This window comes from Cydia fagiglandana, chromosome 18, assembly GCF_963556715.1.
Source record: "Cydia fagiglandana chromosome 18, ilCydFagi1.1, whole genome shotgun sequence".
NCBI lineage: Eukaryota > Metazoa > Arthropoda > Insecta > Lepidoptera > Tortricidae > Cydia > Cydia fagiglandana.
In genome coordinates this window covers 731,013-754,485 of record NC_085949.1, presented here as the reverse complement: position 1 = coordinate 754,485, position 23,473 = coordinate 731,013, and the positions used below count along the sequence as shown (strand labels likewise).

The window sequence follows — 23,473 nt, the reverse complement described above, 5'->3', positions numbered from 1 at the left end:
CATGTACAACTGTACCAAAAATATTATTTGGTCCTGACAAAATCGCATTTAAAGTTCCAAAAACGGCGTAATTTGCCGTTTTTCGCGTGTCCCAGTGGCAGCATCGCGCAATTAAAAAAATCATAACTTTGGATGTAGGAAACGTATTATAAACAACTTTGTATTTCTATAAAGAGCATTTTCTAGAGAATTGATTAAATCATATTGATAAATTAATGCGTTATTTAATAAAACAAGGGAAGCCTTTTTATCGCTGTCCCGCGCGGCACCTGTTTTGTTATGACTTAAATATACCCCCTATAATCTTCTTTGTCTATTGAATAACGGTTAGATTAAATTTACAACGCAATAGTGCGGTTAGTTGGGCATCAATTGACATCAAATGTAAACCCGGAAACAGTTTAATTTATTTAAAAACAGATAAAAATCTCTTTCGATATATTTTGGTACGACTACAACGACATTTGTATGGACGCTGAATACGTTGGTACATAGTTGGAATAAAAATATTTCTTTTATAATAATAGTTGCAAATATAGTGTTAAAATATATAGTAAAATAAATAAGTGAATCTGTTGTATTGTGTAGGAAATATCGCTAAAAAATATTATTGGCATGTCATTTATTACATGTCGCGACATTTGTATGGCGACATTTATACGGCTATCTTGACCGTATAAATGTCGATTGTGGCATACAAATGTCGACATAGTGCCATACAGATGTCGAGAAGGTGTTATACATATGTCGTCAGGGTCTTATAAATGCAACAAAAATAATAAATAGTGGCATATACATGTTGGTACTGCCATATAATGTCGAAAAAATGCCGTATACATGTCAAAAGCGCCTTACAAATGGCTAAATAGTGTCATACAAATGTCGATCTGTAAACGTCCATATCTAGCTAACTATAAAAAGTACAGAGGTGCCTCCTACAGTATATTTTTTGTTGTTAAGAACCCTTCCTAAAACGATGATTATAAATCAGATATTTCAAAAATAAAAAATTGCCATACAAATGTCGAAAAAACACCCTCTTCAAAAATTGACCCAACTATGACGGATTGAACGTCATAATCGCGGCAGTAACGCGACTACAAACGTCATCGTCACTCATTATATCAAGGAAACAGTGACAACGCCTGCGTCAAGGCCACAGCAGTACCTAATGTCGTAGCAATACTGCAGCTGCAGTTGACATTTGAATGAATTGTTTTAAATGTTTTAGAGCTTCGCTAAAACCATTTTTTTTAATACAAACCCTAAAAGGTAAAAGTGGCGTAGGAATATAACTAACTTTATTTTGATTTCGTTTGCTTTACTTTAAGTACGTTACTTTATTTTACGTACCAGCAGCTACAATCTTGTACACACAAGGGGCTGCCTGGCGTCCAACAATGTTGGTGGCTGTACAGGATATGGTGCCGAAGTCCATGTCTGTAATTGGAGTGTAGCGGAGCGTTGACGTGAACCCCGATTTCGTGTAAGACCTGGTAAAAAGTTTATTAAAATTTAATAACAAACAAGAATATCCGAGACACGGTCAAGGAACATTCATCACATCACATCACATTCTCATTTCATCACAGTGAGAATAGTTAGAAATCCCTAGTGATTTTCATATAATTGTCACGGTGACAAGGTACAAAATGGTAACAAAATAAATAAATAAATATTATAGAACATTTTTACACAAATTGACTAAGCCCCACGGTAAACTCATGAAGGCTTGTATTGTGGGTACTCAGACAAAAACTCAAAAAGGTGAAAAGACCATTTAATATACGAATAACATGACTTATCGGGATTTATAACGGCATTTCTATTCTGCATATTTCAGTATATCCACTCTGTGGTATTGAATCTAGCTGTGTCAAGCCTAATACGCCGGTCAGAATACACAATGCAACATGTAGGTATAAATAAGGGTAAGGTATTTGTAATATGGGCCTTGTTGCCTGAATTAAATTTCTAAATAAATAAATGTTACCTAAGCCGTATGGTGTGTTAGCTAATGATCGTGTCTTCGTAGAGCAGGATTAAAACGTAGCTGTTACATACCTTTAAATTCCAAAAAAACTCCTTATACAGGGTGTTTGGTACATCGTTTGCCAAATTAAAACGGCAGATAGGTTGAGTCATTTGCTATCTGCTCGCAGCTGGCCAACTTTATTGTCACACGTGCAATAGAGTGTTTAAGACTAAGTTCGGTCTGGCCAGCCACATAAGGGCTCACGCTAGACAGCGTCCATGATATTTATCTGGGGTCCCGTCATCGAAAACGATGAGGAGGACTATATATGTCAGAAAAAAAATTGGCCCTGTTTTTTTTTACTACTGCTCAAGTCAAAATTTGAAATTTACGAAAAACTGCCATAGAACTGAAAAAATAAATGTCCGAAAAATTAAAAAAATCTAGGCCTGGGAAGATAGCAAATGACTCAAGCTATCTGCCGTTTTAATTTGGCAAACGATGTACCAAACATCCTGTATAACATGTGTAAATTATGTCAAACCAGTGTCCATATATAGTTACACAATTTTTTTATATTTATTGGTATAATCAAAAAATATATGTATATATACATGCTTATCTGAAACAAGAGTGACATGTACAGTAAGCTGCTGAGATAACTGCACCCCGTGCAAAAGTTTATATTTGAGGGGGTTACACAAATGAGTCTAGCGCGATATAATTTCATTGTTTTAATATGTGTAGCTACAAACCGCGAGAGTTTAAAGTGTTATATTGAAAACCAGTGTCGCCAAACTCACAACATTCATAGTTAAGTTGTAACACTGCATACAATAATAAAAATGGTTTAGATTAGTAGCAACTCCAATATGGTATGTAACCAGTTTGCATTTCTCGAATTTTATTAATGAAATGTAGGTACAGTCAGCAGCAAAAGTTGCTAAGCAGGCCAGGTGTTCAAAATGTCGTGTCAATGTAATTTTGAACATCTCGCCCGCTTAGTAACTTCTGCTGCTGTTTGTACCTAACATATGCAACAGTCTAAATTATTATGTCAAAGTTATACTAACACCAATTGAATAAATCTACTTAATACTGAATAGCGATGTAATAAATTATTGAAAAAATATTTAATTCACTCATTTATCGCCAGCTAAAATTGTGACTAGCGTAGCGTATTTTGCGTCTATATTTAAATTGTGAAAATTAAAACCCTTTAAGGAAAATATTCACATTCAAAATGTCGAGGACTAAACTAATTACAAATGAATAAATTATAAAAAAACAGTATATTTCATAGTTCTGAAAAAGAATTAATCTAGGCTCTAGGCATTTCCAGCAAATGACAGCCACAAAAATGCCACATTCATTAGGTACTTTGAGAGCTCACAGACAAAGGGAATTAATTAATCAGAGTGTAAGTTTCACGCATTTCATTAATTCATAACATTTAATAACGTTCGTCATTGTTAGCCGATTCTGCTCTAACAATTTGTTATTTTTCTTCTTCTTCTTCTTCCTCGCGTTATCCCGGCATTTTGTTACAGCTCAGCATTTTTTTATTTTTTTATCTTGTTTTTTTATGATATAGGAGGCAGACGAATCGCCTGATTGTAAGCGATTACCGTCGCCCATGGACACCCGCAAAACCAGAAGGATTTTAAGTGCGTTGCCGGCCTTTAAGGTACTACGCTCTTTTCTTGAAGGTCGTATCATTCCAGAGTGTGCAAGGCAGGAAGCAAACCATCTAAGACTTCTAAGCGTCACTTGCACCATCCCACTAACCCGGGTTAACCGGTTAAACGGTTCCAGGAGTTCCAGGTTTCACCGGTTAACCCTGGGTTAGTGAATGGTGCAAGTGGCCCAAAGACATCTAAGTGGTGCAAGCGAGATGCACTGCGTTTCAAGCTGCGTAAAATTCAGGGTGACTTAGGGTAAGGGTACTGATAATCGCCCGCCCCAATCAGCGTGGGTTATCGTCAAGTTCGTTCAAAACCAGTAAAATGTTTAACAAAATGTTAAATCAGAATCAGCCTCACGATGAGCTCAGCTCTTCTATTATAGTAGGCTTTATTATTCGATGTGAAATTCATTACAAATGAACAATACAAAATAAATATGAATAATATTTAGTTTAATTAAAATTATGACGTATAAATAACACTTGCTCTGCGTGGATTATCAAAATCGCTGCAGACTTTTCTGGTCTAACTCTACTTATTTTATTTCAATCTTAACATTCTTGACATGGACCCGGGTATGTCCTTAAACTACGTCCAAGACCACCTGTGGACGGGCAGCAGCGTCCCTCAAATTCGGTGTACTCGACTGCGATCGCCAACCCGCCTGCCAAGCGTGGCGATTATGGCATTCACCCCCCCAAAGGGGAGGCCTATGTTCAGCAGTGGACGTCTTGTGGCTGAGATGATGATGATGGTGATGATGATTCTTGACATATGGCTCCTCTTCACCATTGGCCATGATGGGTTATTGCAGGTGATCCCGTAACCGCCATTCTATCGGTTTTCTTCCTTGTCACACTTATGTACTAATTTACACGTACGACAGAGAGGCAATACATCGAACGTGTTTCGCGGTAGACCCTGAGGTCAGTCAATGTCCGAAATGTATCATGCTTAGCGTCCTTACGCGGGCGCTGTCATAATCGCTGCAGTAATGCGACTACAAACGTCATCGCCACTCAAAATATCAAGGGAATTCCCTTCGGGACAGTCGGCTCGATTCGGGAAATGAATTAGAGATTCGCTAGATATGAAATAGTAAAGATATGTGACGTTCTAAGGCAAAAGGTACCTTATGGCGGCTGGCGCCGCGATTCGGGAAATGAATTAGAGATTCACTATAGATATGAAATAGTAAAGTTATGTGACGTTCCACGGAAAAAGGTACCTTATGGCGTCTGACGCTTACGTCGCATAGCACCGCAATAATATTGCAGCGACGTTAATAATAGCGTAAGCGCCAAGCGCGATAAGGTACCTTTACTCGTGGGACGTCACATATCTTTACTATATCGTATCTAGTTAATCTCTAATTCATTTCCCGAATCGCGCCTAGTGACAGCGCCTGCTTAGGCCATAGGCGGCAGCAATATCGTAACAGTACATTTTCAACGTTCATGTAAAATATCTACAAGTTCGGGTAGTTCGAAAAACTCGCGCGTTTAGATGTTGATGTACACTTTAGCCACTTCTCCAAGACCACGGGACAACGCCGTCCTCGGAACGTCGGACGTAAATTTAAAACTTAATTTTAAGCGATTAACTCCCGTGAATAATAATGAATATCTCACCCAGCTGGTATTTGAGTCTGCTCCCCTGAACTGTTGAAGGTCCATGTGAAGCTGATTGGAGCAGGGTTGGAGTCCACCGAGCACAGGAGTTGGACCGTCTCCTGCTTCAGGGCTCCGTACACCTCGCCATCTTCCACCACCTTGCAAACTGGGGCGTCTGTTGGAAAGTCAAAATTTAATGCTAGCGCTAGTGACCTAGCGGTAAGAGCATGCGACTTTAAATCCGGAGGTCGCGGGTTTAAACCCCGGCTCGTACCAAAGAGTTTTTGGGAACTTATGTACGAAATATCATTTGATATTTTAACAGCAGCTTTTCGGTGAAGGAAAACGTCGTGAGGAAACAGGACTAATCCCAATAAGGCGTAGTTTACCCTCTGGGTTGGAAGGTCAGATGCCAGTCGCTTTCGTAAAAACTAGTACCCACGCCAATTCTTGGGATTAGTTGGCAAGCGGACCCCAGGATCCCATGAGCCGTGGCAAAATGCCGGGACAACGCGAGGAATCTGATGATTAATGCAAAGATACGATAATCTCAGTTGGAAAACGGAATTAATACTATGGCCAAAATATTTTTCATTTCGCATAAAAAAGTGAACGTTCTAATTAAGGCAGAGGAACTGAATAAAATCAAAGGGAGACGACTCGATTTGAATAGCATTACTCTGATTTTGCTGTAACAAAATAAAAATTTCTTGATTGGAATGAGGCTAGGAGTGGCTGTTTATAGGAGTAATAACACAAAAACAAAAAGCCGATCTGTATTTTTAATTAGAATCATGTGTACCAAATTTCAACTTAATTGGTCCTGTAAGTAGTTTCCGAGAAAATAGGTTGTGACAGACGGACAAACAGACATACGCACGAGTGATCCTATAAAGGTCCGTTTTTTTCCTTTTGAGGTACGGAACCCTAAAATCCAGGAAAGTTTCACCTTACTGCTGTCTCAACGGTGACGGCACGGAATCGCAGTGACGTGCCGTGCGTACCTACCGTTTTTATCGCATATCGTCCACCCTCCACACCGCCGCTCAAAACACGCTGACGGTGCGAAATCGCAGTGACACGCCGTAAATGTTACAAATTTATCGCATTCCCTCCGATATAACGCACCGCATAATGTACAGAGCCCTAAAGACAGTGGCTACTTAGTTATTTTAGCTGCCATGTACAAGGAAATATTCGTCACTAGAAGAGCAGAGCGTCAAAAGAGCATGGAGATGTTTCAACCGTAATATTAAGGCATTGCGGTCGACATCTATTCATGCACTTTTAAACGCCACTTTACAGCCAAAGAATTAAATTTCAGTACCATTTCGTACCTGTGCCCTGTTTATCAAAAGCTTGTAACTTGTAATACAAGTGGAAGTCCCTTTTTGACAGCTTTTGTTAGAAAGGGACTTCCACTTGTATTACAAGTCACAAGCTTTTGATAAACAGGGCACTGGTCACAATGACAATCAATATGAAAGTCGCTAGGGACCTCATAATAATGTCATAGTGACAAGGCACGAAATGGTACTAAAATTAAATTCCTTGACCGTACTTTTTAGTGCAAGTGGGATGTACAATACATCGCGATATAATATCAAAATAAGATTAGATTTTAGCTTATTCCAAAGTATATCGATGAGTTGTCTGCTCTTTTTAAACTCAACCGAAATGAAACATACAATGAATAATTTAAGAATTCGAGAGATTTATATCGTTGTTTGTTCCATTCTGTCTTGTTATTTCCTTTATTCTTTACACTTTATTCGTATTATTTTATTAAATAAATAAGTTTTTTGCCAATTATTTCATTTGATAGAAGCTTTTATCGTTGACTGTACTTTTTTTAACAAAGTTTCAGCTCAATCAAATACCTACTGTGAAGTGGGTCTTATTTAGTTTGTGGCGTGCTGTAGTGTGTTAGTTTAGTACTAATACTAAACTAACACACTACAGCACGCCACAGTTTGCAAGATTTGACCCGAACGTACCATCACGCTCCGCGATTGTTGAGCCATTTAGGGTCCTGGACCTAGGCGAATTGGTTGTTCAATACTTTTGCTATGGAATATCTAATTTAGAGAAACCTTAATAATGGCATAAAAATCACGGAGCGTGATTACATATAAACGTTTCAAGTTAAAAACAACTGATCTGCAAGACCGAAGTGATCCCATAAATTTAATGTTCCGTGAACAAAGTTTTGCACGGAACACTATATTCAACTCACATCTGACTTGCAGTGACACTGGGTTGCTAGTAGCACTCCCTTCAGTGTTAGAAGCGAGACAGCTATAGTCGCCGGCAGCTGTCCTGTTCACGCTCTGCAGGACCAGACTCTGGTCGCTGAGGATGATACCGGAGCTCGCGTTGTGGGTGATCTCTTTGTCCTGCGCAATGATAGAAGGCCGTTAGTAAGTATAGTATAATATATTTATTATTTATTTATTGGGAGCCCATAGTGGCTAACTCCCGGACAAATGAGCTTCCTGACGTTTTGTTGTCTACTCGAAGAATTCGGGGCGATCCACGTCCACCTGCGGTGGGCTTTTTGCAAACTATTTGTAACTTGGAAAAATTTGGCCAAAAGCAACTAGCTGTAAGCCACGTGTGTTCCGGTCTGCGAGACTATGGGTCCAGCGACAATTTTGTTAGGTATCTAGTTCTTGCCTTTTGCCTATCTTGGCATCACCAAGAACCAGGTTGTATGTGGCCGTATGTTCGTCGCATGATCTACTTTCTCGTCACGGGGGTTTGTTGATGTTGGAGATTATTTTTCTATCTCCCTGAATAAATAATTAAATAAGTATGCAAGTAATATCTAATAATCACTTACCCCTTTATACCAAGTGAGTCGATAGCTCTTCGGGTTGGCCTTGACGCTGCACTCGAAGTACACATCGTCCCCTTCTTTAATATGACCAGGGTTCAGGCTGGAACCCATCCTCAACGTCAGTACGGGAACATCTGCAGATAAATAATATACTAGAAACCTGGTGTAAGTAAATACTACAGCAGTGCCTTTGTGTTCGCGCTAAAAACCGACAGACAATAGATCGGGCACGAGCGTTACATGTATTACTCGTAGGTAGGTGAAATCTATCGGATTATTCGAGCCCACGGTGTATAATAAACCTTCTACTCTAAATCCGATGATAAGGCTCATCTTTAACAATCCACAGACACCAATTATCCTACAAATTAAGAGTATGAAAATAACCCGGAAAAGCGGGCGAATCGATAAGCTTTTAATCCAATCAGAATTCCATCGCTTCCGGAGTAAAAATAAAACTTTGAGGAAAATAAATTTTAATATTTATTGAGGATTCTTCAGAGTAAATTGGTTGTCTGATTTACGATGTATTTTAGAGATTCTTTTGGATTTTAGTAACTAATTTGATTCTACGATAGGCGAGCATTATGCTTAATGCAAACAGAAATAAATTCCTTAAATAGATGTCGAATAAAGAATAAGTTTTCGGTAAAAAATTCATTCTGGTCTAAAATTTTATCGCTGACAAGTTAAGGCTTGTAAAAAGTGACCAGCCCTAAAGGCCAAATTTGACTAACGCCACAACACTAGTCCACTTGATCACGACGGAACCCATTATTTATAAGTATATGCAATCCTTTGGAAGGCTTGGTGCCTTTGATCAACTCCAAACACTCGGTCAATGACATCTATTTCAGTTTATTCAAATTCAATTCAAATTCAAAATTCTTTATTCAACGAAAACGTACAGATGATCAAAGGGATGGAGCCTCCATGTAAGCAAAATAGATGCTTGTGTTCGGAGTCACCGCTCTTCCTTACATAGGTAACTTGAGGCATCTACTTTATTATTATTTACAAGTATACATATCAGGCTATAAACTATAAACGATCACTATTATTGCGGTCACTTAAGTATATCTTAACATATCTCGGGACCATGGAGTCCCGGACCTTTGGGAGGCGTGCGTGCGGCCGAAGTCAACAGCGCAGAGGCCCTTAAGACAAGCTTGATCTCATGTAGAAATATCTATATTATATATATATATATATATATATAAATGCAAGTGTCCTGACTGACTGATTCATCAACGCACAGCCGAAACTACAAAAGCCAGAAAGTTGAAATTTGTACACCAGATTGCATTTATAAAGTGTACAAGAGATAAGAACCGATTTTGAGAAATTCAACCCTTAAGGGGGTTAAAAAGGGGATGAAAGTTTGTATGGGGTTAAAGTTTTCTTTCAAGCTAGGAATTTGAAACTTCGTAAAATGATGTATTATTAAAATACAAGAAAACTAATTTCAGCGTTTTTGAAAATTCATGCCTTAAGGTGGTGAAAAAGGGGTTGAAAGTTTGTATGGATATCAAAAATGTTTTCAAGTGGTGGACTTGAATCTTTGTATTTGGAGATATTATTAAAAGATAAGAAAAGTAATTTCAGCGTTTTGTAAAATTCATCCCCTAACAGGGTTAAAAATTTTAATCCATTACAAATGCTTTGAAACTTCTTAGAAAGGCATAATAGCCGATTACAAAAAAAAATTGATTGCAACGTTTTTGGAAATTCAACCCTTAAGGGGGTTAAAAAGGGGATGAAAGTTCGTCTTCGGGTGCAAATTTTATTTTAAGCTAGAAACTTGAAATTTTGTAAAAAAAGTATCAAATTTAAATACAAGAAAACTAAATTCAGCGTTTTAGAAAATTCATCCCCCAAGGTGGTGAAAAAGGGGTTGAAAGTTTGTATGGATATCAAAAATTCTTTTGAGCACGGGACTTGAATCTTTGTATTTGGGGATATTATTAGAAGACAATAAAAGTAATTTCAGCGTTTTGTAAAATTCATCCCCTAACAGGGTCAAAAAGGGGTTGAAAGTTTGTATGGGGTTAAAGTTTTCTTTTGAGCAAGGAATTGGAAACTTCGTTAAAAGATATATTATTAAAATACAAGAAAACTAATTTCAGCGTTTTTGAAAATTCATCCCCTAAGGTGGTGAAAAAGGGGTGGAAAGTTTGTATGGGATCAGATATTTTGTGAGTGCCGAACTTTGTATAAGGGCATAGGTACCTATTATGAGAATACAAAAAAAGTAATTTCAGCAACCAACATCAAAATCCACTTGACTTAAAACTTCATACAACTTGCATATGAAAATTATAGGTACTAAAGATGTAAAATGTTGAAGATAAGATTCCACGCGGACGAAGTCGCGGGCAAGAGCTAGTATTATTATATAGTCCTCCATGTCGTATCTGACGACGGCGACCTTTACAATTTTCTCTTATGAGCACGTATATGGCTCGCAAACAGTCGCAACACTGCCACTGCCAGCACTCCATCGCTGCAGGACTTTTATATCAGAGTCCAGTAAATTGCAAAGGTCATCTGCGCGTTATGCGATTATAGAGAGTGAAGAGTTGCGGTTCTGCACCACTCTCTCGTTCCTAACCCCCTGGCACCAGTGGACTGTGTGATTAATACTACTGATGTGAGTATGGAATGTAGTGGCTGATCAACGGCTTTTATTTAGATGTGTCACCGGCGAGCGTTTATGAAGAATGTTATGAAAGTGAAAGAAACGAAAAAGGTATTGTCAGGATCGTAGCAAGTGAAAATTCGTGGTCTTTGCCCTCCCTCCGGGAAATAGGCGTGATTATATGTGTGTATGTATGTATGTCACAATAGACGATGACTTACAGTGCACATTGAGCGACCACCTGTCTTCGACGACCGCGTCCGCTATCCGGGGGTTTTCCGCTCGGCAGACCAGCGTGGCCTCGTGGTCTTCCGCCTCTGGCACGAAGTGGAGGATGCTGGTGGTTGCGTTGGATTCTGAAAACTGGAAGAAATAAATTTTTGATTAGACTTCAAGCTGATATACTTGTTGAGAATATAATGGTGGATCGCTGAGTCTTTTTTAGGGTTCCGTACTCCCGTACCCAAACGGTAAAAACGGGTAAAAAGGGTATCACTAAGACAACTGCGTCGTCCGTCTGTCCGTCTGCCTGTCACCAGGCTGTATCTCAGGAACCGTTATTGCTAGACAGTTGAAATTTTCACAGATGATGTATGTATGTTTATGTTATCCGACCCACTGTCCGGTTTTTTTATACTGGGTGGCAAACAAGCATGCGGCCTGGTAAGCGGTCACAGTAGTCTGTCATCATAGGCCTTTCAGTCTAACTATTGCAGACTATACAAACAGTGTTAGGCAGGGCGACAACGTTTTTCATGGCTGAATAAGCCAATACGGGAGCGGAACCACGACCGCAAAACTGGCAGGTGTAGTGTGCCCGTACCCACCGGGCACCGTAGTCTGTAGACGGATGTAATTTCAGGGGTATTACAATGCACGCTGAGTACTCAAACCCTTTAAAAACATGCTTTTTTTAATAAACTCCTTTTTTTAAATAATCCCATACTTACGCAAGTATGTGAAGTTTCAGCTCAATCGAATAATATGAAGTGGGTCTAATTTAGCTTGCGAAATTTGACCTGAACACACATGCTACATACATACCTTGCAAGTGAACTAAAAGCTTGTAAAATACAAAGAAAGATCACAAAGTTTCATAATTAAACTGCGAACCCCCTACTATAAAACTTTCCTTGAACTTTATACCTTGTTTAGAGCTTGAATTAGATATCTATGCAAATGTTTCAACTTTGGTATCTAAATTTAGTAAACATTCAAATTTCTGAGTCGTGCTTACAAATATTTATAAACTGAGCTTAAAGTTTAATCAAAGATACTTTGTCTGAGTAAACTTTTACAGATGTAAAGTAAGGACGCCAAGCAACGAGGAATTTCGTAGGGTACATTGACCCATCTTTTCCTATCTCTATCGCACGCGCGTAGTTATATTGCTCAGCTGTCTCGCCTATGATGCAGGCGGTCAATGTCATCTCTCTTTTGGTTTGCCTGGGTGGAATCAAATGCTACAACGCGATTGGTTGATGAGATCGCATCACGCGCGCGATTGGTCGCAACTAGTTGCGTTAGAATGCACGATTGGCTCAAATATGTGCGTGACACCCAAAATGACACCGCTGAACTAGCACCATTCTTAGCGCCCGTAAGGCCCGTCTTTACGAAGTAATATATTATTATAACCTGGGATTATTATATTTTATTTTGAGTTTCCTCGTGGAATGTCGCATGTCAGTTCTGACTTTGATATTCTACGTAATATTTTTGTACTTAAGAGGATGAGGGAGCTAAGCCCCTTCTCAGATTTGAGAATTTTTCACGACACCTAACATTGCAGATTAGGTGAAAAATCTCATAAATTGGGGTTTCGTACTCGACGGCTTCCTACTCCAAAACTTAACCAATTGTAACGAAATTTTGAACCTAAATGGTGAAGAAACTATCTATGTCGCACTGTTTTAAATAGCTTTTTAGCAAATTGACAGTTTTGATTACCAGCAGGCTTTTCTATCTATTACGCCGTTTATGCGATGTTTCAAATGCTCTAGTGCTAAAAAAATACGAAAATATCAAAAACAAAACAGTGCGACGCCGATAATGATAATATTAATTTGTGTTGAAAAAATCACGGTCAAAAACCACAGAGAAAAGATTCGAGTAGGTACGTTTGTATGGAAAAATGATATTTTATGACCAGATATTTTTTATGTCTCCCCTCTCCCTTTCCAATCCTTCCTGTGCTGAGCAAGATCCCGCCAATCCCGCTTAAACGGACCCAAGTCGTCCCGCCATTGCTTTTACGTCTAAGCCACGACTAATAGTGGCTATTTTGGCCCATCTGTTATCATTTATCCAGCAGACATGTCCAGCCCAGTCCCACTTTAACGTGGGGTGAACTATAAATATATTCGATATTTATACTGTACCATCCGCCCTCGGATTACCCAACTGGTGTGAAGTGGCGCAGAATAGGGTATTAGAGTGGCGCTCTCTTGTGTCAGAGGCCAAGATCCTTTTTTGCTCACTAAGCCAGTGAGGTATGTATACGTATATATGTATACTATACCATGGTTGCAAGAATAATGAATGATCACTCCCTTATCCTCTTAAAATCTCGGTACCTTCCCATTAAACATGTTTCCTGCTCGTTATGTTTAAACGTGACGTTCCTTTTATAACGACGTCACTGACAGGAATTCGATCAGGGTTCAAACGATTCGGGCCGAATAAGTTAAATTAAACGACTGACAGGGAAGGAATTCTAATGAAGCCAAATGACACCCGGAAATACTACACGAAAATAATTTTAAATTAAACTGATTTAGATATTAATGCAAAAAAATACGAATCGTGATGAATGACGGTTTTTTATCATTTATGTTTTCCATTGCCATTCGATATTGAAAATTCTTTTTTTGATTGAAAGTTGGTACTAATTTTTTCAGAACCCAGTTCTAACCTATTTCTCTATGATGGCGAAGTTTTGCAGGGATTCAGTAGCAATACGGTCGCAAAAAGGCCGCAAGTCGTGGTGCTGACGCTGAGGACACACAACAACTTCATTTTATTTTATTTCAGCGTTCGCACTCAAGAATACTCAACTGGCCACTTTGTACAGAAATATCCATACATTTGGAGGATTCTTTTGTAATTAACCCTTAACCGCAAACGAAGCCATATAAGGCGGATATGATATTCAACTCTGACAGCTATTAAAGTTTAAGTTTAAACAAATATTTTTATTGCATGCAGTAACCCCTTTATCGGTTTTTCCGTGACCACAGCTGTTGCAAGTTGCCCTGATATCCGTAGCCAATGTTAATAACCCCCAATAATAGTAAAAGGGTAGGAAATTAAACGCGGAAAGAAATAAAGGGAAAATCGGAATTTGGAAAAAATGGTCAGGCTGAGTAATGCTGAGTTGGGTCCATTTCGTGATGCACACTTAATGTTCTGAATGTTTCTGCTACTGATGTCTGTACCTGTTCTTAGGGTACATTATGATCGTCACGAATAGATGTATTTTATGTTTATCCTTGGTGATCCACTGCTGGGCAAAGGCCTCCCGTTTTCTCCACTCGATCCTCTCATGACAAGTATGGCATGGTTCAGCAGTGAGACACCAAAGTATGCCAAAAATGATTTATCTTTATTAAATATATGTATAGAGAATCATCCTAACCGCAGAAACTAGAGGGCCATATCGTATGCAATCCTTTCCGTTTACAACGAATGGAATACTGTAACAAACTCAAAGTTCCGCGGCACACGGCGCAGATCCTAGTTTCTAAACGAACCGAAAGAAGAACAAACTCAACTAGTTCGGCGATTCTGGGGTGTAGTTGGGAACATTTAATATAGTCGGGCCAGCCGTTCCTGTTACAAGCTATCGGCTCGATTCGGGAAATGAATTAAAGATTCACTAGATATGAAATCTTCTACAGCGAACTGCAAACTGGTAAGCGAAAGCAAGGCGGACAGTTTCTGCGGTTCAAAGATGTGTTGAAGCGGCATATGAAGAGAGCTCATATAGAGCCATCAACATGGGAGACACTAGCTGGTGACCGTCCACAGTGGAGGCATATTGTGCAGACGCAGGTACGTGAGTTTGAAGCCAGGCGACGCACAGAGCTCGACGCACGTTAAGCGTGACGAGCTAAAGGCCAGACCACCTGTGGCCATCACGTACAATTACGTCGGAGGGGTGCTGACATGCAGCGAATGTGGCCGCACATTTGCTGCAAGGATTGGCTACGTCAGTCACCTGAGAGCGCACCAGCGACGCTCTCAGCTGTAGCATAGCAGTCGCTGTAGCCGAAAACGGCTAGGAGATGATGATGAGATATGAAATAGTAAAGATATTTGACGTTCCACGGCAAAAGGTACCTTATGGCAGCTGGCGCCGCGATTTGGGAAATGAATTAGAGATTCACTAGATATGAAATAGTAATGTTTTGTGACGTGCCACGGCAATAGGTACCTTATGGCGGCTGGCGATTACGTCGCATAGCGCCGCAATAATATTGGAGCGACGTTAATAATAGCGTAAGCGCCAACCGCCATAATGTACCTTTATCCGTGGGACGTCACATATCTCTACTTTATCGTATCTAGTTAATCTCTAATTCATATTCCGAATCGCGCCGTTTGTGAGCAAACACGACAACACACTTTGTGAAATAAATTTTTGGTCAATTTCATTTTTGGTTCAGGTTTTTGTCACCGATGGTGATTTTCTTTCAACCATCATTTATTATATTCACGATTCTAAAAAACCGGGCAAGTGCGAGTCGGACTCGCGCACGAAGGGTTCCGTACCATAATGCAAAAAAAAAAACAAAAAAAAAGCAAAAAAAAAACGGTCACCCATCCAAGTACTGACCACTCCCGACGTTGCTTAACTTTGGTCAAAAATCACGTTTGTTGTATGGGAGCCCCATTTGAATCTTTATTTTATTCTGTTTTTAGTATTTGTTGTTATAGCGGCAACAGAAATACATCATCTGTGAAAATTTCAACTGTCTACGGTTCGTGAGATACAGCCTGGTGACAGACGGACGGACGGACGGACAGCGAAGTCTTAGTAATAGGGTCCCGTTTTACCCTTTGGGTACGGAACCCTAAAAAAAAGATAAAAGCTTGTAAAAAGTAGGAAACAAAAGTTTTTTATTTAGAATATTTGCAGTTTTTTAGGTGAAATTAACTATACTGGTAATAAGATGGAGACTAGTACAGTCAGCTGCAGAGAAAAGGTACCCCCCTCCCTCCTCGATAGAAATTTGTAGATGCCAAGCTAATAGTATTGCTGACTGTACGTGCCGATATGTTAATACCTTGATTGACCCATGTATAAATTTCTTCAGTTTTTTATGGAACAGCTGATTGTTTTTCGCGATTTTTGGGTTGTTTCCATAGTAAAAGTTGGCCAGTACAACCCACATATTTACCCTCAGCCGAGCGTTATGGTCAAATATAACAATTTCACCCTGTATTGAACCTGTATATTATAAACGGCCTAATGAGCCGGACGCCTAGCAAGTGTTTAGTTAGTCATTCACCTAGGTATTCCCTTAATGCACTGTTCTTGCTTGCGTCGGATGTTGGTTAATAATTTAGGAAAGTTACGGCTGGCTTGGGCGCGGTTTCATGTATGTTTATAAAATATACAAACAAAGGTATTTTGCATGAAATATGGTATATGGTACAAACGATGGATTCGATTATAATTGTTTGAAATATTATTGCGTATCGATCGACAATTTATAACACTACAAACCTGTAATGACTGATAAAATAATTATGTCAGTGCGTCGTAGTTCATATTTCGCAACCGTATGTTTTTCTTTTCGCGAGTCTTTAATTGGCGCCCAACGTGGGACCAGAAAAATCGTCCATATTTACAACAACCACGAGACCAATGTAACGTGACTACCATTCATTGATTAAAACAAGAACACACTTGTTACGTTGCTTAGTAAATAAAACCACTAAAATATTCTTCGCATAGCCAAACTGCCATCAAAACGCCGTATCTCCAACAAGTCTAATGATACTTACGGCTTTTTAGTTGGGATGACTAAAACCCCTGACACACCTGGAGGTTGCCATCGCTTGTACTGTGGGCAGCTCGAAAAAGCCAATGTAAGAATGATCTCCGTATACGCGCTGTTGTTATAGAATTCAAGGTCACGTGTTGAGAGCTCAACTCGCGATTGCTAGCTTGAGCAACGATAATAAAGAGCCTGTTCTGAATACAAATACAAGGGCAGTAACAGGTAGAAAGCCCCTTATTATGTATTTGTAAAACCCAAGGGATCATCCCTGAAGTGGTCTTGTAAAAATAAGCAAATATGTTAGAATATAATATGAGGATAGAAAGCACTTGTAAATGTGTGGAGGAAAGATACTTTTATAAGTTATAATATAGGTATATTATAACAAACATAGTGATGATGTGCATAGTTTCCTAAATACTACAAAAAACATTTACTGCAGTAATATTATATATTGTTTGTTAATTAATATCGTTATTGAAATAAATGGTTTCCATATTAATTACTATAATTACGATTTTCGATATAAATATGGTTCGTTGGAAATATTGATGATGAAATACGATGCTGGATAAATCGAGGAATTTCGTCAACTATTATTATAGGCATTGGATTACGAGTAAATTGGGTTGGGTATGTTTTAGTAAATCGATTTCTCTCGGAAAGGGACATTTGGTGAAGTGAAACTGCTGATGAAGAAAATATAGCATACTGTCTTGCTATTATTTATTTACTATTTTCGGCTTGCGGCTCCGTACGCGAAAAAGTGAACTCTAACCTTTCACATACCTATTAAAAATATGACCCAGTTTTCGCCCCTCATAAATAAAGCATCCTAGCATCTTCGTATTTGCGTATATAAATTCATATGACATAATATTATCAGGATTATTCCCAAGATGACATTTCCGATTTGAAATTGCGGATTGAGAAATATAAAATGGGAAGATTTAAAATCCACAAGTCATAACGTAAATAAATATAGAAACGGAGGCCGCAATCAGATGATTGTATCCGTAGATGCTGCATCATACACTAATTTCTCTCAGAATGCCTAATTCCCTGTCACGAAATTATTACGGAGTGTAGTTTTTTGGTAGATACTAAGTAGTCGTTTAAATTAGTAATTATTTAAATATAAATAACACAGTGCCATTTTTATCCGTTTTATAAAACACACAAATTAAACCTTGGTGGCCCGAAACAAGGAAATTAAGAAAAAAGAATAGCGAGAGTGTATAAATAAAAAACAAAATATATCTTTATTACAAGGGAACTAGTGGCCCACAGATACATACATTAAAACATAACAATAAGCATAATGCAAAAAAGCCACTGAGTGTGAGTACCAATGAGTTTTTCGAAAGTTATGTACGATATATATATATTTTTACCAGGCGCTTGAAGGAAACCGGACTAATCCCTGTAAGGCCTAGTTTCCCCTCTGGGTTGAAAGGTCAAATGGCAGTCGCTTTAGTAGAAAACCAGTGCCAACGCCAATTCTTGGGGATAGTTGCTAAGCGAACCGCAGGCTATAGATTTTGATAATTTCATGAAATGCCATTTTAAAATTGATCACTTGATGACATGGTTTGGTTAAGTCAGATTTGTCGTTTTCATGATGTGGCCAGTCGTGTCATGAAACTGGTCACGACCATTGACGTATATTTCAGGACGGGCCTTAGGGGCACTAAAATGGTAGGTACTCACGAATTCGAGCCAATCGGGAAATCTAACGCAGCTAGTAGTTGCGACCAATCGGGCGTGTGATGCTAACTCATCAAGTAATCGTGTTGTAGCGGTGTCACACCGCTGTACTGGCCGAATTCATGCTCCGTTCTTATGCCCGTAAGGCCAGTCCTGAGATCTACGTCAACGGTCATGACATACACAATCTGGTCGTAAGTGATCTACACTCGCAACGCTTTTCAAAGCGACCTCGGGAGCCAGAATGCCGCTGAAGAGATGCTCGGAATTAATCTCGACTTAACGCGTCTTGCCGAGCCTTGGAGTACCAGAAAAATATATTCAAACGTGAATTATACGGAATTTAAAGGAACTAGAAGCTGTGTTCAAGAAATAAAACTATTAAATTTAGAAATGTAAAAACCCCTATTAATTATGCCAAAAACATATTTTATGCATACTAAAAATATCTTACGTCATTTTGGTAAAGGGCTGATAGGTACACTTCAAACTGCTGGATCGATTTTTATCAATTATACTGAAGAGCTACCACAAGGAACCTCGCTTTCACGTAAAAAATAGCATCGAAATTGGTCTGTGGCCTGAATCGGAAACATATATAATTATATGCTACATTGCCAAAGCAAGGTGCTACCATCTTACCGTTCTCGTATGTATAGGTACAATTCATTGTGCACAGACACAGTAGGAGTAGGTTCTGCCATTTTGTGGGCTACATCGGAAGATAAACGTCACATTTACACCTCTCGCCATAAATCTGACTGCTCCTATGCTGCCCCCTATAGTTTACGCACGCTCCCTATAGGTATAACAGTAATGTAAAATGTCAAAAACGACACAATCTGAAAAGTAATAAATCTGTCGTTGCATGACGTCACATTGTAGTGATCGTATCGCTAGCGATTGAAAGGCAAGCGTTCACAATGGAAACTGAAATTTCATTAAATATATGTGACTTACCCCACCCCCATAATATTATTACTATACCTCTCCCTGGTCCTTATGACAGTCCATTTTTATACGAAGAAGTTGTCACGTAAAATGTTTGTAGACATTTTTTTGTTTTGACAATATACGATTAAAACGTTATTCCAAGCGCCGGAAGCTCCGGCCCGAACACGGCCCGGTCTAACGTGAGTCATCCTTTAGTATGGCGACGTGTGACGTTACTGCTGTTAAGTTGGGACACAGACTGTACTACTCCAATCAACTCCGAAAACGTCAAAAAACTCTGCTGTTTCAAACATTTTCAGCGAATAATTCAATGATTCCTATGAAACAGCGAATTATTATATTATTCATCCCTCAGACTATCGTCACACTATACATGTAATATATTTAAGAAGCTAGATCAAATATATTAGACGTTTATCATATCGGGTTTTAGAAGCCAACGCGCTGGCTGCAGCGGCTGGCGTCAGTGTGCTAACAGCCTAAGACTGGAAAGCCCACAAATACCAATGTAACCCTTCAAAGTGTGCTAGTTTCAATTCAGAAGTGGGACGCACGAACACCAAATTAAATTCACATTATCGGGCGACGGAATACTGTTAGAAACCCCAAAATGGCGATCATAATTATATGATAAGGTTATATGTATTAAGGCGCTCTTATATTGGAGTTTTACGTTTCCGAGGGGGTGAAGCAGACGAGTGGTAGAACAGGCGGGCGGCCGCCCCGCGCGCCCCGCCGCACCATTCTCGCGCAGCACGTCTACGTCCTTATTCTGGCGCCATCGGTATTCTGAATATTCTGATTCGTCAGTTCCGGGATTTTTTCCGGCAATTAATATCGAATAAGGTTTATTAGCAAATTCGTATTTTAATGAGTATTTAATGAAATTATATACAATATGAGAGTATACCCCGACAAACTAAGAAACTAATCAAATTATACCCAATTATTATGAGGCAGAAATTAGTACTTACTTACCTTAAAAATATAATAGAGTTAGACCAAGAAAATTCTGCAACGATTTTGATTGCACACGCAGTGCAAGTGTTATTTTGAACGACAAACCTTTATGAAATTATGATTAACACTTGCACTGCGTGTGCAATCAAAATCGTCGTAGACTTGGTCTAATTCCAGAAGTCAATTTCGGGCAAGTAGGTATTGAAAATAAGGAAGAATACTGTAGTTCGTTTTTTTAGCATTAGAAAGTACTTGAAAGAAGGTAAGCGATCTTGACACGTCTTTTAATTGAATAGCGCTTTTTAAAAATCAGTAACTATTACTTATGAAAGCTTATTTTATATATTAGGACTTTTATTTTATATAAAATCAATCAACATTTGCATGATGTGTCGCATCCCCGTAGCTGCAGGCGTCCATAGGCTATGGTGAATGCGGGTCGTATGCTTGCTTGCCACCAGTGTGGTATATAAAAACAGCATTTTTTGGAATAAATTTCCATATAGCACGGTACGGACTTGGCGGAAATAAGGTAGAAGTACCAGTGCTCAACGCTGCACTAGTATTCGACACGGGCACTTTATGTCAAAGTGACAAGAATTAAATTTGAATACAGAAAGATCGTCGCCGTTCAAATTTAACCTATATTACTTTGACATAAAGTATAGTGTGTAGCTTTCAATTAGAGCTCAACGGCTAATCCTATTGTCTATTGTTAAGTAAAACCGCACGTGCTACTTACCTGCAAAAAAGGGTCTTAATTATTTTATTTGGCACCTGAGCGCGGGCTAAGCCAACGCTAAAAAAACCAGTGTAGATGCGCTCTCCGATAACGCGCCTTTGTTACGCATCTCGATGACACATTTTAGACTGGTTCTGTAGCGTTCGACTCGCCGGCATTCAGTAACTGAAGTACGTATTTTTTATGTAGGTGGTGGGATAAGGGCAGGGGAAAGAAGAAGGTTGTAGCACGTGGCATTAGCGGTTTTACTTAACAAAAGGATTAGCCGTCGAGTTCTATTTGAAAGCTACACACTATACCCATGTCGAGTGTCATACTAGTGCAGCGTCGAGCACTAGTACTTCTACCTTACCCAATCATCATTCATCATTCTCTTGCCCTTGTCCCATTCACTTGGGGTCGGCGCAGCATGTCTTTCACTTCCACACCTCTCTGTCGCCCGTCATTTCATCATTCACTTGCATTCGTTTCATATCATCTCTCACACAGTCCATCCATCTTTTCCTCGGTTTTCCTTTCCTCGTACTTCCCTCCACATTCATTCGTAATACCTTTCTCGTCACATGACTTTCATCCCTCCGCATCACATGGCCGTACCACGCTAGGCGATTTGCCCTTACTTTTTCTGTTATGGGTGCAACTTTCAGGCTTCCTCTTATATATTCATTCCTAATCCTATCCATTCTCGTCACGCCACACATCCATCTCATCATTCTCATCTCCGCTACATGCAATCTACCTTACCCAATATTAAACAGAAAACCATTTTAGGCATTTTTCGACCACTTCCCTTAAAACGCATGTAGGTAACTCGGAAACTAAAAGCGGTGAAATGATGGTGGTAACCATACACTAAACACTCCCACATATGTATTTGAAATCCGTACACATATGTTTAAAAATGATTAAATTTGATTAATTTAATAGCCTTTAATAAAATATGTTTACACAATTTATCAATCGTGACTGAATTCCGGATTGGTTAGATGGGTGTGTGCCTTTGCTTCCCAACTTGTTATAAAATGACAATATGATGGGCGAATGTCTGAAATGTCACAGTAATTAAGAATCATTTTGCTTTTCTTCGTAAGCATGTTGAAAAACATTGTGTGTATAACATTATTTGCATATTTATACAGTGATTACCCATTTTATGAAACGTCCACTAAACTAGCATAGGTCCGACGCTGGCAGTGGCCACGGGCGTACTGGCGCGGGGAATGGGCGCAAGGTATTGCCGCGTAGGGTGTAATTTAGTAGGCAAAAGTTGAATTCATAAAATTATGAATGAAAAGATTAACGTATCGATAAAAGGACCAGCAATAACGAAGATTTACTTAAAAGCTATCGAATGAGGTAAGTTTCATATCCATTTTCGTCGTAGTACTTCTAAAATATGGATCAAAAGACAGCTTTAAGCATGTTTTCAACTTAAGATTCTATCGAGAAAATAATGAGCCGTTGTGTTTCTGACAAGCAATAACGTAGTTCAAGGACTAAAGTTATACATACTAGAAAATAAAGCATGAAATCCTTGTAAAAGTCTGTAAATATGTTTACAAAAAAGCGCATTTTACTACACACCGCGCCTTAATTCATCTTAGGGGGTGAAAGCAAAATATGACCCACATTACAGACTACTCCGCTCAAACTTGTTATTCATTTTATTCTACTCGTACTAAACAGAGAATATACTGCATGATTTTTTTTCCAAGAGAAAGATTCTGTGAAACAGTTGGTTACACTTTGCTCGAAGCAGTGTTTTTTAGGGCTCCTTACCCAAAGGGTAAAAACGGAACCCTACTACTAAGACTACCCTGTCTGTCCGTCTGTTACCAGGCTGTATCTCATGAACCGTGATAGACAGTTGAGATTTTTACAGATAATTTATTTCTGTTGCCGCTATAACAAAAAATACTAAAAAGTACAGAACCCTCAGTGGTCGAGTCCGACTTGTACTTGTCCGGTTTTTCCGCTTCATTCTAAGGCCCAGCTTACGATAGTGTGGTCGTAGGTAAACATCTTGTAGGTACCCGTGTTAGCTAATATATACGTTTTTACCCGACTACGGCAACGCAAAAGGAGGGTTATGATTTTGACCGGTATGTATGTGGGTATGTATGTATGTATGTTCATTTGTTCCCTCAGAACTCCTAAAGTACGCATTATAATTTGACAAACGATATGTCATTCGAATCGTCTTAAGCATCCGCTGGTTATAGGCTATATGACGTCACAAAAAAAGGAACACGGCGCTCTCTAGAGGTCATAAAGTCACGAACCAAAAAAATAAAAATAAGTAATGATGGCGTGTTGTATATCATTTGAAAGAGCTCAATTAGCACATTTCAA

At 39.0% G+C, this 23,473-nt stretch overlaps 1 protein-coding gene across 1 annotated transcript in view; it reads right to left on the bottom strand.

The window, feature by feature from the left end:
• LOC134673571 (nephrin-like) overlaps positions 1–23,473 on the bottom strand; it is a 220,784-nt gene that overhangs the window by 11,746 nt on the left and 185,565 nt on the right. The window contains exons 7-11 of the mRNA XM_063531569.1: positions 10,972–11,113; positions 8,116–8,246; positions 7,510–7,669; positions 5,292–5,448; positions 1,354–1,493 (exon numbers count right to left, since the gene is read on the bottom strand). Of these exons, the coding sequence (XP_063387639.1) occupies positions 1,354–1,493; positions 5,292–5,448; positions 7,510–7,669; positions 8,116–8,246; positions 10,972–11,113 (730 nt within the window). The remainder of the gene's footprint in view (positions 1–1,353; positions 1,494–5,291; positions 5,449–7,509; positions 7,670–8,115; positions 8,247–10,971; positions 11,114–23,473) is intronic.